Source organism: Geotrypetes seraphini, chromosome 11 (genome assembly GCF_902459505.1).
Source record: "Geotrypetes seraphini chromosome 11, aGeoSer1.1, whole genome shotgun sequence".
NCBI lineage: Eukaryota > Metazoa > Chordata > Amphibia > Gymnophiona > Dermophiidae > Geotrypetes > Geotrypetes seraphini.
The window spans coordinates 124,661,808-124,677,852 of record NC_047094.1 but is presented as its reverse complement, the minus strand read 5'-3'; the positions used below and the strand labels follow the sequence as shown (position 1 = coordinate 124,677,852).

The 16,045-nt window shown below is 43.8% G+C and overlaps 1 protein-coding gene across 5 annotated transcripts in view; it reads right to left on the bottom strand.

Moving 5' to 3' along the window:
* The window catches only part of KMT2B (lysine methyltransferase 2B), a 496,236-nt gene that overhangs the window by 356,478 nt on the left and 123,713 nt on the right, over window positions 1–16,045 (bottom strand). For 4 of the 5 annotated variants that reach the window (XM_033963411.1, XM_033963413.1, XM_033963414.1 and 1 more), the window contains one exon: window positions 54–221. In XM_033963411.1, coding sequence (XP_033819302.1) covers window positions 54–221 — 168 coding nt within the window. The remainder of the gene's footprint in view (window positions 1–53; window positions 222–16,045) is intronic. The other variant, XM_033963412.1, reaches the window with a different exon arrangement.

Sequence of the window (16,045 nt, the reverse complement as noted above, 5' to 3'; positions counted from 1 at the left end):
AAACTGGATTCCCAGTCTCAGCAGCTCCCTTTGACCTTTCTTTGAGAATTTACCTGCAACTTGGGTTTCTGTTCATCCACTATTAGAGAGTCTATTTCCATCTTCCTCATGCTGGTGTCTTCGCTATTGTCCTCCAGTGTTGGCACTGAAACTTCTACAATAGGCTGCAGCTCCAGTAACTTCTCTTCTGCTGGGACAGGAGAAGGAGCCTGGGGAGAGGACTAATGGTAAAAGTAAGACTCATCATTTTGCTCAATAGACATCAGAATCCTAGTTTAAGTGTGGACTGCAAAACATGCAAATCATTCAGTTACTTTTATGTACGTTATATCTGATCAGATGTAACAAGTTAATTGCTTGCATCTACAAAGAACTTTCATAAAGAAAGCATAGTTACTCACCTGCAGCATATGTTATTCGAGGATAGCAGGCAGATATTCTCACATATAGGTGATGTCATCCACAGAGTCCCGGTGTGAACAGTCAAAAAGTATACAGTCAAAAAGTGTACTGTCACTAAGTACTGCGCATGAACCAATGTCTGCCTATCTGCCAACAGCTTGTGGGACCATCAGTTCAGTAACAAAGCTAAGAAGCAAACTAGGGGAGGTGGGAGGGTTGTGATAATATCTGCCTGCTGTCCTTAGATAACACCTGCTACAGCAAGTAACTATGCTTTATACGAAAACAAGCAGGCAGAATATTCTCACATGTGAGACTCCCTAGCTGCCAGAGTCATGCCTCTGATAAGAGGATTGCTGATAACTACCATGAACCTTGCGAACTAAACAGGTTGATAGAGAAGTTGGAATCTAAATAGAAAATAAATTTTGTAGCGCTGCTTGGCTGAATCAACTATCCCGTCTGGAATGATTCTCCAAACAATAGTGAGATGTGAAAGTGTGAATTGAGGACCAGGAGGCTGCTTTACAGATGTTCTCAATGGGAGTGAAACGTACAAGATGACCTACTGAAGACGCCATTGCTTGCACTTGATGTGCTGCAACACGGCCTTCAAGCTTTAGCCCAGCCCGAGCATAGGGAAAGGAGATACCATCCACTAGCCATGTGGAGATGGTTCTCTTGGTGACAGGAGCTCCTAGTCTGTTTGGATCTGAGTGGAAGACCTGTGAGGTTTGGTCGAATCCAAGTAAACTAAACTAAACCTTAGGTTTGTATACCGCACCATCTCCATAGTCGTGGAGCTTGGCACGGTTTACAGGAATTGTAATGAGAAAGGAACTCCAAGGAAAGGGCTAGATGAAGATCGGAGGAAAGAAGGATGTTAGAGGGCTAGGATGTCAGATGAGGAGGGAGTGTTAGATTTTTGAGAAAAGCCAGGTTTTCAGATGTTTACGGAAGGGTTGGAGAGCACTCAGGTTCCGAAGAGGGGAGGTAAGGTTGTTCCAGAGCTCGGTGAATCTGAAGGGGAGGGAAGTCCCCAGTTTTCCTGGGAGGGAAATGCCTTTTAAAGAGGGGAAGGATAATTTTGATTTTTGGGTAGGTCTGGTGGTATTAGGATTTGAAGAGTTCCAAGAAAGTGGAATTAATGGAGGAAGGATGCCGTGGAGGATCTTGAAATTTAGGCAGATGCATTTGAAGTGGACTCTGGAAATTATCGGAAGCCAATGAAGCTTGAAAAGGAACGGTGAGACGTGATCGAATTTACTTTTTGCAAAGATACACTTGGCCGCGGCATTTTGAATCCGTTGGAGTCTGTGAAGGTTTTTCTTCGTTAGGCTTATGAAGATAGAATTGCAATAGTCCAGTCTGGAGAGGATGATGGATTGGACGAGAACGGCAAAATGTTTTTGATGGAAACAGGATCTTACTTTCCTCAGCATGTGTAGGCTGAAATAACATTTTTTTACCAGGGAGTTGAGGTGGTCATTGAAGGACAATGGGGAATCAATGATGATGCCCAGGACCTTGCTGGAGAATTCGAGCTGCAGAGTGGAGCCAGAGGACAGTGGGATTGAGGTGGGTAGCTGAACTAATTTTGGGCCAAGCCAAAGTAGTTTTGTCTTGGATTCATTCAATTTCATTTGGACGGTGTGGGCCCAAGATTGGAGGTTCGAGATACAAGAGGATATGTTCTCTGAGAGATTAGTGAGGTTCGAGTCGGTCTCAAGAAGGACAAGGATGTCATCAGCATAGGTGTAAATTGTTTCAAGGGGGGATAGATGGAGGAGTTTTAGAGAGGACATATAAATGTTGAAAAGGATAGGAGATAAAGGTGAACCTTGCGGGACTCCACAGATTGGTATCCAGGGGGAGGATGAGGTGCCATTCATGTTGACAATGTAGGATCGGGAACGAAGGAATTTTGAGAACCATTCAAGGACTGTAGAGGTGATGCCAATCTCGGAGAGTTGGTAAATTAGAATATCATGGTGAACAACGTCGAAAGCGACAGAAAGATCGAATTGCAGGAGGACGGCAAACTTGTTGCTGGAGTGAAGTTGTTAAACCTTGGAGATTAGGGAGGTCAATAGGGATTCGGTGCTGAAATTGGGGCGAAAGCCATATTGGTAAGGTAGGAGAATGGAGAATTTCTCTAGATAGGATGAGAGTTGGGTCGATATGATGGACTCGAGCATCTTGGTTAGGAGAGGGATATTTGCTATTGGGCGATAGCTGGATGGTGTGGAAGGGTCGAGGTCGGGATTTTTCAATAGAGGGGTTAAGGCGATATGGCCCATTTCTAGGGAGAATAGGCCCGAATGTAGGGCGGAGTTTAGGAGTTTGGTAATGGAAGAGATGACCTGAGTGGGTATTTCCTCGTAGAGGTAGGAGGGGAAAGGGTCTAAAGAACAATTGCAAGATTTCAGTTTGAGACAGAGTTTAAGGATGAGGGATTCGGATACGTGCTCAAAGGCAGCCCGGAATCTGTCGGCTGGGATAGTGCTAGAGGCCATTAGAGTAGGGTTGGAGTCAGTGAGCACCAGGGAGTTGTAGGAGACTGCAGGTGGGAAAGAGCATCGTAAGGTAGAGACATTTTCATTGAAGAATTTTGCTAGAACTTCGGCTGAGGGAGAGGAGGGGAGAGAGGTGGAGTCTTTTTTGGAGGTTTGAGAACGCCAGATTTTGAAAAGTGTACTACTCTGGTTGTTGGATCTGGAGATTTTCTCACCGTAGAAGTTCTTCCTTGCTTTTTTTAGTGCTGAATTGTAGAGCTTAATGTTGGCTCTCCAGGACTGTCTATCTATAGGGGAGTTAGATTTTTTCCATTTGCGCTCCAGGGCTCGACATTTCTGCTTTAGTTCTCTGTGAGAAGGGAGGTACCAGGGGGCTTTGCGAGGGTAGGAGATGGATTTTGGTGGAAAGGGGGGGGAGGGAGTGGTAGGTGGACTCGGAGAGGGCGGTCCAGTTATGTCAGTTGGATTCAGGGTCTGCAGGCTTAGGAGCAGAGGAGAATTGTTTGAGAAATTTTGTCCAGAACAGGTCGTTTGAAATTTTTTTGCGATAGGTGATGGAATTAGAGGAGCGGGGAGGAGTCCCAAGATGCGACATGAAGATGGGGAGGCAGAAGGTCCCAAGGAAGTGGTCAGACCAGGGGACCTGTTCCCAGAGGGTGTCACCGGCTGAGGTTTTGTGGGCGGTAAGATCCAGGAAACTAATGAGGTCTAGAGTGTGTCCCTTTTCATGGGTTGGGGATGGTGAAGGCGGTGAAAAACCAAGAGAGATGAGGAAGCTCTTCAGTTCGATCGTATCTTCGTTGGTGTTGTCATCAAGGTGGAGATTGAAGTCCCCAATGATCAAAAGTCTTTGAAATTTGAGGAAGGCGTTTGATATGGTTTCGAGAACGAGATCAGAGGATTTGTTCCAAGGAGTAGGTGGGCGGTAGAGAAGTAGGATACCCAGTGGGTGAGGTTGGAGCTCGTCATTGACTGAGGCTAGCATGTATTCTAGAGAGGTGTGGCTGCTCTTTTCGATGAGCTGGACATCGAAGAATGATTTGTAAATTAGTGCCAGATCTCCTTTTCGGTTAGTTCTGGGAGAGAAGAGACCTTGGTAGCCATGGGAGCAGAGTTCATTTTGTGTAAATATGTCATCTTTTGTGATCCCAGATTCCGTGATGCATAGGAATAGAATTGGTTGTGGTGAATTTTCATCGTTGCCCCAGCATCTGGAGCAGATTAGATACAGTACCCCTAAGAATAGTTGGTGTTTGTTAAAAATTACAATTATTGTTAGGAGGCTTAATGTAAGTAGTTAGATAACGTGGGGTTGGAAAACTGGAAAAACTTGTTTTGCGGTGGCTGGTTTTATTTTTTGTGCTTTGGCAGGCTATATTTTGTTTATTCGAGATATTCTTGTCGTGTTGTAGCAGGCTGTGCTTTTGGTTTAGTAATAAATAGAGATGTCAAGCAGTAGCTGGTTTTGCTTGTCATGCAGTAGTGGGTTTTTACTTTTGATTGACAAAAGGTGTTCTTATCTTGTCTTGTAGTGGATTTTGTTTGTCATGTAGTACTAGGTTATGCATTTTTGTTGTTAATGGATGAGCTTATCATGCAGTACCTAGTTTTGATTGGCATGCAGTAACAGGTTATATATATGCAGTAATAGGTTATATTTTGAAGGTAATAAGATATACTTATCGTGTGGACTTGATCTCAGTCGTTTCGCACAGTCACTTCACAATGCTGTGCGCCTTAGCTGGCGCCAAACGGCTGAGCGCCGTTCCCTCTGTTGGAGTTTAAGTTGTTCCCGGCAGGCCTGGGATGAGCGGAGCTGGCTCTCACGCTCGGTGGGACCAGGGCTGGAAACAAGGCTCGGAAGCAGAGCCGAATTGGTGGCTGTGGGTGCTGGCCGGTAGGTTCCCTCCCTACAGATCTGGCTCCGATGTTGAGCCGATTTTGCTGCTGCCGATGCTGAAGCTTGAGTGCGACTCCTTTCCCTTCAGCTCGATTCAAAAACTGCTCCCGGCAGGCCTGGGATGGGCGGAGCAGGCTCTCACACTCAGTGGGACCGGGGCCAGAAACGAGGCTCGGAATCAGAGTCGAATTGGTGGCTGTGGGTGCTGGCCGATAGGTTTCCCCCCACAGATCTGGCTCCAATGTTGAGCCGATCTAACAGAGAATGATGAAGTTTCTGGAATCCTGTGGATTACAAGACTGGAGGCAACATAGATTCACAAGAGGTAGGTCTTGTCAGACAAATCTGATCAATTTCTTTGACTGGGTGACCAGATAATTGGATAGAGGGAGTGCGCTAGACGTGGTATATTTAGATTTTAGCAGAGCCTTTGACAGTGTTTCATACAGATGTCTAATAAATATGAGTGACCTCGGGATGGGTCCCAAAGTGACAGGCTAGGTCAAGAACTGGTTGGGTGGAAGACAACAGATGGTAGTGATCAATGGAGATCGCTCTGAGGAAAGGGATGTTACTAGTGGTGTACCTCAAGCAGTGTTCTCTCTAGGGCCTTTCAGCTGGGTGGTCCGCCCGGGTAATTTAGATGACCGCCCAGCTAAATTCTGCTGCCTCCGCTGCTGCTCAACATAAAAAAAAAAAAAAAAAAAAAAAAAAAGCCAGCTTGAAGTTTTCACCTTAGCCCGTAGCGAACTTATGCTCCGGGGCTTTAACGTGTGTGTGCTGGCTTCCCTTCTCTTCCCTCCGAAACCGGAAGTTATGTCTGGGGGGAGAGGGAAGAGAAGGGCTACAGGCTAAGGCGGGAGACAGGTCAGTGAAGTTTTCCATTTGCTCTTCTTGATGCCGGGTCCTGCCTACTTTCAGTTTCCGCGAAGGCAGGACCCGGCAGCATTTCCCCCAATCGATTGTGATCTTGGGCCGAACAGCCTTCTTCTCCGACAGCAGAATTGACATCGGGAGAGGAATGCTGGTTGGCCCGGAGTAGGGAGAGCTTGGGGGGGAGGCTGCCAGCGGCTTTGGGGCCTGTTCCCCAATGGCAGTGACACTGGCAGTGGCTTGGGGGAGGGCAAGGAGAAAGAAAGTAAGAGGGCAGGAAGAGAAACAGAAAAAAAGAAAGGGGGCATGAAGAGAGAAAGAAAGGGCAGGAAGAGAGGAAGAAAAAGTTGGGGGGAGGGGAATGAGGTCAGGAGGAGAGGAAGCATACAGGCTGAAAGAAGGGAAGAAAGATTGGATGCACAGTCAGAAGAAGAAAGTGCAACCAGAGACTCATGAAATCACCAGACAAGGTAGGAAAAATTATTTTATTTTAAATTTAGTGATCAAAATGTGTCTGAATTTATATCGATACAAAAAAGGCAAAAGTGTCAAAAAGGACTCTGAGTGTGTACGTCAGCCAATCACCACAACCAAACCATACAACACCGACAATAAATATCAATTTAGAAATAGGGGCGCTCTCAGTGTGAGGTTTTTAGCGACGGGAGAACAAACTCCAGCACTTCCACATACAAAGACGAAGGTGAGCCACCCCCGCCTGCACACCATCATAGAGTGCCCCTTGTGTGCAAAATCAAATGTGCTGAATCAATATCAATAAATAAATCACAAACTGTGAACTATTGAAAGAGTGAAAAACTGAAAACACACTCGTAGAGTCCTCCCCAGCCTAATCCCCAAGATGCATAATGAAACCACAGCCAACTTAGCTTTAAGACGAGCCAGACGTCAATGAAGTCAATAAAGATTGAAGGAGACCAAAATAGTCATTAGATCAACCAAGCCCGGTTTCGGGAAAAACCCTTCATCAGGATCATACGGCTGGAGCAGAACCGGCTGGGAGGGAAAAAGGAGAGCCCGAAGAGGCAGCTGAACGAGCTTAAAAGCAGAGCAAAAATGACGTCAAAACACCATCAACCAATAATAGACAAAAGGGGAGGAGTTGTCAATCAAGTAATGGTGTTCCACTTCACCTTTTAACCACGCCGGCTCTTGTTTCCACCTTTGCTGATACGTATAATGCATCTGGTCTGGGCTTCCACAATGGTATTTTTAAATAACATCCTCGCCTGGTTTACCTTTGCAACTGATCCTTTTAGCTGCTTTCTAACCATTTTCCTCATTTTATCATAGTCGCCCTTTTGAAAATTAAACACCCCTTCAGTAGATTTCTTTTGCGACATTACTCCCAGTATCAGCTCAAATTTGATCATGTTATGATCACAGTTTCAGAGTAGACCCAACATAGTTAACTCCTGTACTATATCTTGCATTCTACTAAGGATCAAATCTAAAATAGCAACTCCTTTTGTTGGTTCCTGGACCAGTTGCTCCATGAAGCAGTCATTTATGACAGTGTTTTTCAACCTTTTTACACCCGTGGACCGGCAGAAATAAAAGAATTATTTTGTGGCCCGGCAAACTACTAAGACCGAAATAAAAAAACACATTTCCGCCCCATCTCCGCAAGCTCGGTCCCCACAAACCATCTGATCCCATCCACACAAGCCTCAATTATGATTATATTGAACGTATTTTATTAAAGTATAAAAAGAAACAATATTCTGTACAATTGCCATTTTATAATTATAAATATACAGAGCAAGGACCAACAAAACCCCTGTCTCCCCTCCCCTTCACATATATCCTCTCTACTATCAAGAAAACTGAACAAGCCAAATTATTACAGAATGCTACACAGAAATATCATGCTAACAGAATATTGCAGTCACACATGACAGGAATAGTGTTAGGGGAGTGCCCCCTGGTCAGAGAGAGCCCTAAGCCAGCTGGAAGCTAAAGAAGCACTGCCTGGGCTTTGCAGTCCCCAGTTATGTCTCTAGCAGGATATATATTTCAAATCTGATATATTCTAATGACAAAATAGAAATAAAATTATTTTTTCTACCTTTTGTAGGCCCTGCTTTCATCTTCTTTTCACTCTTTTCTTTCCAGCATCTGCCCTGTCTCTTCAATCCAGCATCTGCCAATTCCATCCACTGTCTGCCCTCTCCCCTTTCCATATGTATCTGACTTCTTTCTATGCCCCTCTCCCCTTTCCATCCAGCCTGTGCCTCCTCTCTCCTTTTTACATCATTCATAGAAACATAGAAAATGACGTCAGAAAAGGGCCACAGCCCATCAAGTCTGCCCACCCTTTTGACTCACCCTCTTAACTTCGTCCCGCTAGAGATCCCACATGCGTATCCCATTTTTTCTTAAAATCTGGCACGCTGCTGGCCTTGATCACCTGTAGTGGAAGTTCATTCCAATGATTGACCACCCTTTTGGTGAAGAAATACTTCCTGGTGTCACCATGAAATTGCCCGCTCTTGATTTTCAGCGGATGCCCTCTTGTGGTCAAGGGTCCTTTAAGAGAGAAGATATCGTCTTCCACTTCGATACGGCCTGTGATATATTTAAACGTCTCAATCATGTCCCCCCTCTCTTAAGTTCCTCGAGTGAGTATAGTTGCAATTTGTTCAGCCTTTCCTCATATGGGAGATTCTTGAGTCCCGAGACCATCTTGGTGACCATTCGTTGAACCGACTCAATTCTCAGCACATCTTTATGGTAATGTGGCCTCCAGAATTGTACACAATATTCCAGATGAGGTCTCACCATGGATCTGTACAAAGGCATTATGACTTCGGGCTTCCGGCTGACGAAACTTCTACGGATACAACCCATCATTTGTCTAACCTTGGATGAAGCTTTCTCCACTTGATTGCCAGTTTTCATGTCTTCACTAATGATCACTCATAAATCTCGTTCTGCTTTAGTCCTAGCTAAGGTCTCACCATTTAGAGTGTAAATTCTGCACGGATTTCTATTGCCAAGGTGCATGACCTTACACTTTTTAGTATTGAAGCCTAGCTGCCAAGTCGAGGAGCAATGTTCCAATAAGAGCAGGTCCTATGTCATACTGTCGGGCAAAGTGCTGTTACCTACTATGTTGCATAGTTTGGTGTCATCGGCGAATAGTGTTATTTTACCTTGAAGCCCTTGAGTCAGGTCTCTTATGAATATGCTGAAAAGGATCGGTCCCAAGACAGAGCCCTGCGGTACTCCACTGGTCACCTCTGACGTATTGTTGAAGGTACCGTTAACCACCACACTTTGAAGTCTACCACTCAGCCAGTCATTGACCCATGTAGTTAATGTTTCTCCTAATCCCATCGATGTCATGTTGCTCAACAACCTGCGGTGTGGGACGCTATCAAAAGCTTTACTGAAATCTAAGTACACTACGTCCAGGGATTCCCCCATATCTAGTTTTCTTGTTACCCAGTCAAAGAAGCTAATCAAGTTGGATTGGCAGGACCTTCTCTTTGTGAATCCATGCTGGTGGGGATCCCGAAGATTCTCCTCGTTCAGGATTGTATCTAATTTATGTTTAATAAGTGTTTCCATGAGTTTACTCACTATTGATGTGAGACTCACCGGTCTGTAATTCGCAGCCTCCGTCCTGCAACCCTTTTTGTGCAGTGGAATGACGTTAGCTGTTTTCCAGTCCAAGAGGACTCTTCCCGTACTCAGGGAAAGATTGAAGAGCACGGATAACGGTTCTGCCAGAACATCACTCAACTCCCTAAGAATCCTGGGGTGTAGATTGTCCGGTCCCATGGCTTTGTTCACTTTGAGTCTTGATAGTTCGTAGTAGACGCTGTTGGGTGTAAACTTGAAGTTCCAAAACGGGTCTCCTGAGCTTTGCCTTGCCTGCAACTGTGGACCGGTCCCCAGCGCCTCGCAGGTAAAGACAGAGCAGAATTTAGTAGAATTTATTAATTTAGTAGTTCGGCTTTATCAGAATCTGATTCTACATAATTCCCGTCTGATTTCCTAAGGCGTACTATCCCATCTGTGTTCCGTTTCCTGTCACTAATGTATCTAAAGAAGCATTTATCCCCTTTTTTAATGTTCTTTGCTAGATTTTCTTCTATTTGAAGCTTTACCTCTCTTACTGCCGTTTTGACTGCTTTAGACCTGACCAGATAGTCTTCTTTTGTCACTCTATTTCCTGATTGCTTGTAGGAAATAAAAGCTTTTTTCTTTTCTTTAGCGAGATCTGAGATCTCTGCAGTAAACCACTAGGGCTTATTCTTTTTTCGTCGTTTGCTTACTGTTTTTATATAGCGGTTCGTTGCCTCATGCAGGGTAGATTTCATGGTTGACCACATAGCCTCTACATCATCGGTTTCAGCTTGGTTTTGCAGCGCCCTATGGACGAAGTCTCCCATACTTTTAAAGTCAGTGCCCCGAAAGTTGAGGACCTTTGTTGCTGTGTTTGATCTAGTGAAACCTTGTTTGAGGTTGAACCATACCATGTTGTGGTCGCTGGAGGCTAGCGTATCGCCTACCGAAACCTCCGGGATGTTATCTCCGTTGGTGAGTATCAGGTCCAGTGTCGCCTGATTTCTAGTGGGCTCCAGTACCATTTGTTTGAGTCGCGCTCCTTTTATTGAAGTTAATAGCCTTCTGCTGCCACTGCTTGTAGCGGAAAGCGTGTTCCAATCAGCATCGGGCATATTGAAGTCCCCTAACAGTACCGTGTCTCCTCGCAAAGTGATGTTCTCTATGTCTTCGATTAATTCCATATCCTTGTCTTCCTTGTTTTGGAGGTCTGTATACCACTCCAAGATACAGGCATTTTTCTTTTCCTCTGGCCAGGTTCACCCAGAGTGATTCCCCGGTGTATTTGACGTTCGTGATTCTGGTAGCCTTGATGTTTTCTCTAGTGTAAAGTGCTACCCCTCCTCCTATCCTGCCCTCTCTGTCTTGACGAAGTAATTTGTAACCTGGTATAACCATATCCCACCCATGTGAGTCAGTGAACCAAGTCTCAAATATCGCTACTACGTCCAGGTCGGCGTTCATTATTTCTGTCTCCAATTCCAGAATTTTATTGCCTAGACTGTGTGCATTAACATACATAGCCCTCCATACCTTATGCTTGCTAAGACCCTGTGTGAAATTTCCCGGCTGAGTTTGGGTGACTCTTATAGTATTGTTTTTACTCTGTGTACTTACCTTGGTCTCAGAAATGGAGTTTCGACTCACCTCTTCTGGATAATTACTTACTGCGCTGGTACATAAGTGGGTACCCTCCCCCAACTTACCTAGTTTAAAGCCTTTCAAAGTAGGCAGGCTAGTTGATGTCCGAAGATGTTCTTACCTTGTCTGGTCCCTGTAGTCCCTGTATTGCCTCTCCATGGTTTAGGAAGCCGAAGTTCATCTCCCTGCACCATCTGTGTAACTATGTCTCTGTGATAGCAACAATATCTAGATCTGCCTCTAACATCAGGGCTTGCAGATCATGAACTTTGTTGCGTAGACTGCAAGCATTTGTGGTCATCGCTTTCCAGCTATTTTTCAGCGGTAATCTCCTTTTTTGTATAGATTTTTGTTTTCGTTTCACTTTCCGTTGCAATGCTATGAAATGAGTTGCTGATATTTACGTCGCAATCTTTACTACCATCACATCTTTTCTTTTGCCGGGGGGTGGTCTCTATAATTGTCCTTCATACATACACCACCCCCACCTTTTAGTTTAAATGCCTAGAAGCATATTGTCTAAATTTCTCCGCAAGGTTTCTTTTTCCTGCTGTAGTAATATGTAGCCCATCAGGGCAATATAGCTTCTTGTCCTTCCATGTATTTCCCCAGCCTCCTATGTATCTAAAGTCTTCTTGATGACACCAGGCTTTGAGCCACCTATTAAAGTCCTCTGTGTTTTTTACTCTTTGCTTTCCCTTTCCATATGCAGGCAGTATTTCAGAAAAAGCTAAAGTCTTTACAAAAGGTTTCAAGCCCTTATCAAGCTTCCAAAAAGCTTTCTGTGCTGCAAGTGTGGAGTTGTTAGCCAGGTCATTTATTCCCAGAAGGATAACAACATCAGTGTTAAAATCCTTAGTTTCTTCTTTAATTATAGTCAGTATTCGCCTGGAACTCCTGGTAGCTGAGGATCCTGGAAGACATTTCACTATTTTGGTTTCCTCGCCTTATGTTCAAGGTTAATGCTTCTAATGATGGAATCCCCCAACAATAATAGTTTTCTGTTTTTGGCTTTTTTATTTGTGCTTAGAGTGCGCTTGTTCTCTTGAGTTACCTTCATTGGTTCCAGTCCCACCTCCCTTCTGTTTTCTTGAGTATCACAGTGCACTAGTGAAGCGAAGGAATTCTGTAGAGGTAATATTTGTGAAGGTGGATGTTTCTGTGTTACATGTCACAGTCTTCCTGAGCTTACTATGACCCATTTATTCCTGGGCTGTTTTATTCTTTGAGGTAGAGGTGGTAAGTTGGTATGATTGTGTGGAGTGATGGAAGCTGCTTTAATTGTATTCAATTCCTGTTTAACTTTGCAGAGCTCCTCCTTAATACTAGCAAGTTGAAGACAAGATGGGGCAAGCCTTAAGCCTCCAAATAGTGTGTCTTGGAATTAAAGCACTACAGTGATTGCATAGAATAAAGGTCATCTTGATTGGTTGTGAAGTGACTTAGACCCAAATTTCATCCTAGGATGGAAAAACTTCAGCAATCAGGTTCTAAACAACATTGCACCATTGAAAGTATGTAAGAAAAGACACCAATTATCAGCCAGCTGGTACGATGCCGATCTATAAACACTAAAACGAGAAGTACGTAAATTAGAAAGAATATGGTGCAAATCAGGAAAAGATAATGACAGATACACTTGGCAACTAAAAGTTATAGAGTACAAAAGAATGATTAAAGAAAAGCATTGCAAATATTACTCCCAAACAATCAATTCTCCTTCGCTGAACAGCAAAGAGCTCTTCAGAATAGTCAATTGCTTATTTGATATCGACCTACATAAATGTTCCCACTCAGATCTCCCACCCTCGGCGGCAAACCTAGCCGACTACTTCGCCACAAAAATTCACATTTTAAAAACATCTCTCGCAGCTATAAGCACAGACCCATTAATCGATCTACCTGCTCTAGAAAACGAAGGCTCAACTGTTGACATGATCTGGAATCATTTTGAAAACCCAGATTGGAACCGATTCCTCAAGCTCTACTCTAAATATTCTAAATCCAACTGCCTACTAGATAACTGTCCACCTTCAAAGCTGAACTTTTCAACTGGGTCTCTCTTTGCCTGACCACTGGCTACTTCCTGCTGGAACTCAGGCACCTTCTTGTGACTTCAGTTATCAAAAACTCCAAAGAACCAGTCTCTTCAATTGCCAACTACAGATCCATTGCCAACATACCTCTCTTCCTCAAACTAATGGAAGGTCTAGTTAATCTTGACCTCATGACATACCTTAAGAAGTTTAACATTCTACATGACTCCCAGTCAGGATTTTGCACAACTACAGTACGGAAACTGTCTTAGCATCATTAACCAACCACCTCTTCCATCTGTTCTCTCTAGGAAAAAGCGCACTGGTACTTCAGTTTGACTTAAGCAGTGCCTTTGACCTCGTCGACCATGACATTCTGATCAGATGCCTCAACTCTATAGGCATTTCGGGACAGGTACTAACCTGGTTCACAGGCTTCCTAAAAAAACACACCTACCAGGGCCACAGCGATGGAACCTTTTCCCATTCTTGGAGTAATCCCTACAGAGTTCCACAGGGCTTCCCTCTCTCCCCTTCTCTGTTCAACATCTACATGGCATCACTGGGACACAAACTATCCGATTTAAAATTGAAATCATACATATATGCAGATGACATTACAATTACCATCCCCATAACCTCATTGACACAAGAAACTGAACAACTCACCTCCTCTGTTCTCACTATGGTAGAACAATGGACTACACAGTTCAAACAAAAATTAAACCCAGAAAAAACTAAGCTTTCCTTTGCAAGTCCCAACCACAAATTAATGAAGATCTCTCTGAAATTAAACGGGCTAACCTACCCTATCAATTCCACCATTAAAATCGTTGGTGTCATCCTGGACCGATGCCTGACTTTTGAAGACCATACCAATGCTCAGGTTAAAAAATGCTTTTGCACCCTCTGGAAACTCCATACCATCACACACTACTTTGATTTCCTCTCCTTTCGATTGTTGGCTTAATCCCTGATCTTAAGCACCCTAGATTATTGCAATATCATATATTTGGGATCCTTCACGAAAACCCTCAAACATCTAAGAATCATCCAGAATACTGCTGTCCATCTCATTTATGGTCTCAAAAAATCAGATCATGTAAGCCCGTTCTACAGAAAACTTCACTGGTTGCCAATGGAGGCAAGGGTCATCTTTAAGTTCACCTGCCTTTGCTTCAAAACCTTAACGGGTTCATCCCCAATTTACCTGTTGCGTCATTTTGTGTTTCCAGGCACCACTTTGCACACGTAGTGCCTATCTATTTGCCTTCCCCTCCCTGAAGGGCTGTGTTTACAAGAGATTCCTTGATAGAACACTGTCAGTCCAAGCTGTCAAATGGAATAAATGTCTAACCACCCTCATATCAAGTGCTCCCTTCTACCAATCCTTCAGGAAATCAATTAAAACCTATCTCTTTAATAAATTTCTCTGACTCCTTTCTACCTCCGTAACTTGTCGCAGCACCAATGGTACCGGTGCTAACTTTCCAACAGAAGTTCGATGCTCTGCTCTACTCGTATGAGGAGTATGGGGACAAGTTTTATCTTTTTATCCTGACGCTGACTCCTCTGGTACTGATCCAACCTGAGTCTGACACTTCAAGGCCTGGTACTGATAGGATTCTTGATGTCCATCCAGTCCTGCATCTAAGAATCACTCATTCAGACTATTTCCTTGAAGCACTGGTATTTGTCTTCAACACAGTCTAGTGGGAGCTCATCTACATCCATTTATAGTTCTACATTGAGAAATTTCTCGTAAACATTACAAAAAAACCTTCGGCAACTGACCAGTACCAGTCATAGAATCGTTCTTCTTCAACATAAGAACATAAGAATAGTCTTACTGGGTCAGACCAATGGTCCATCAAGCCCAGTAGCCCGTTCTCATGGTGGCCAATCCAGGTCACTAGTACCTGGCCAAAACGCAAGGAGTAGCAACATTCCAGTGGCTTCCCCCATGTCTTTCTCAATAACAGGCTATGGAATTTTCCTCCAGGAACTTGTCCAAACCTTTCTTAAAACCAACTACGCTATCCGCTCTTACACACATCCTCTGGCAACGCGTTCCAGAGCTTAACTATTCTCTGAGTGAAAATTTTTTTCCTCCTATTGGTTTTAAAAGTATTTCCCTGTAACTTCGAGTGTCCCCTATTCTTTGTAATTTTTGACATTGAAAAATCGATCCACTTGTACCCATTCTATTCCACTCAGGATTTTGTAGACTTCAATCATATCTCCCCTCAACCGTCTCTTTTCCAAGTTGAAGAGCCCTAACTGTTTTAGTCTTTCCTCATACGAGAGGAGTTCCATCCCCTTTATCATCTTGGTCGCTCTTCTCTGAACCTTTTCTAGCGCCACTATATCTTTCTTGAGATAAAAAGACCAGAATTGAACGCAGTACTCCAGATGAGGTCGCACCATGGAGAAATACAGGGGCATTATAATATTAGTCTTGTTAACCATCCCTTTTTAAAATAATCCCTACCATCCTGTTTGCATTTTTGGCCACCGCCACACATTAGGTAGAAGGTTTCATCGTATTGTTTACGATGATTCCCAGATCCTTTGGACACTAATCCCCAAGGTGCATCCTAGCATCCGATAACTGTGATTCAGGTTATTCTTCCCAATGTGCATCACTTTGCATTTGTCCACATTAAATTTCATCTGCCATTTGGACGCCCAATCATCCATTTCCTCAGGTCCGCCTGTTATAAATCCTGTGTTTTAGGGTATCCACTGATCTGGTATAGAGCCTGCATTTATATTTAAAATCCTTTGTTTTAGGGTAGCCACTAAACTGCTATAGAGCCTGCATTTCTGTTTAAAATCCTGTGTTTTGGGGTAGCCACTGATCTGGTATAGAGCCTGCATTTCTGTTTAAAATCCTGTGTTTTGGGGGTGGTCTTAGTGGCTTGTGAACCCGTCTTGAGAAGCTGTTGTCTTTAGCTTACCAGATGGAGCGATGACTTGTGACATCGGTGACTTTGATGTCTTTCTCTCCATGCTGACACCGAACAACTTTTTCTATTGAAAGATACAGATGTTTATGGTGCGCTTTTGACGAGTGGAACATT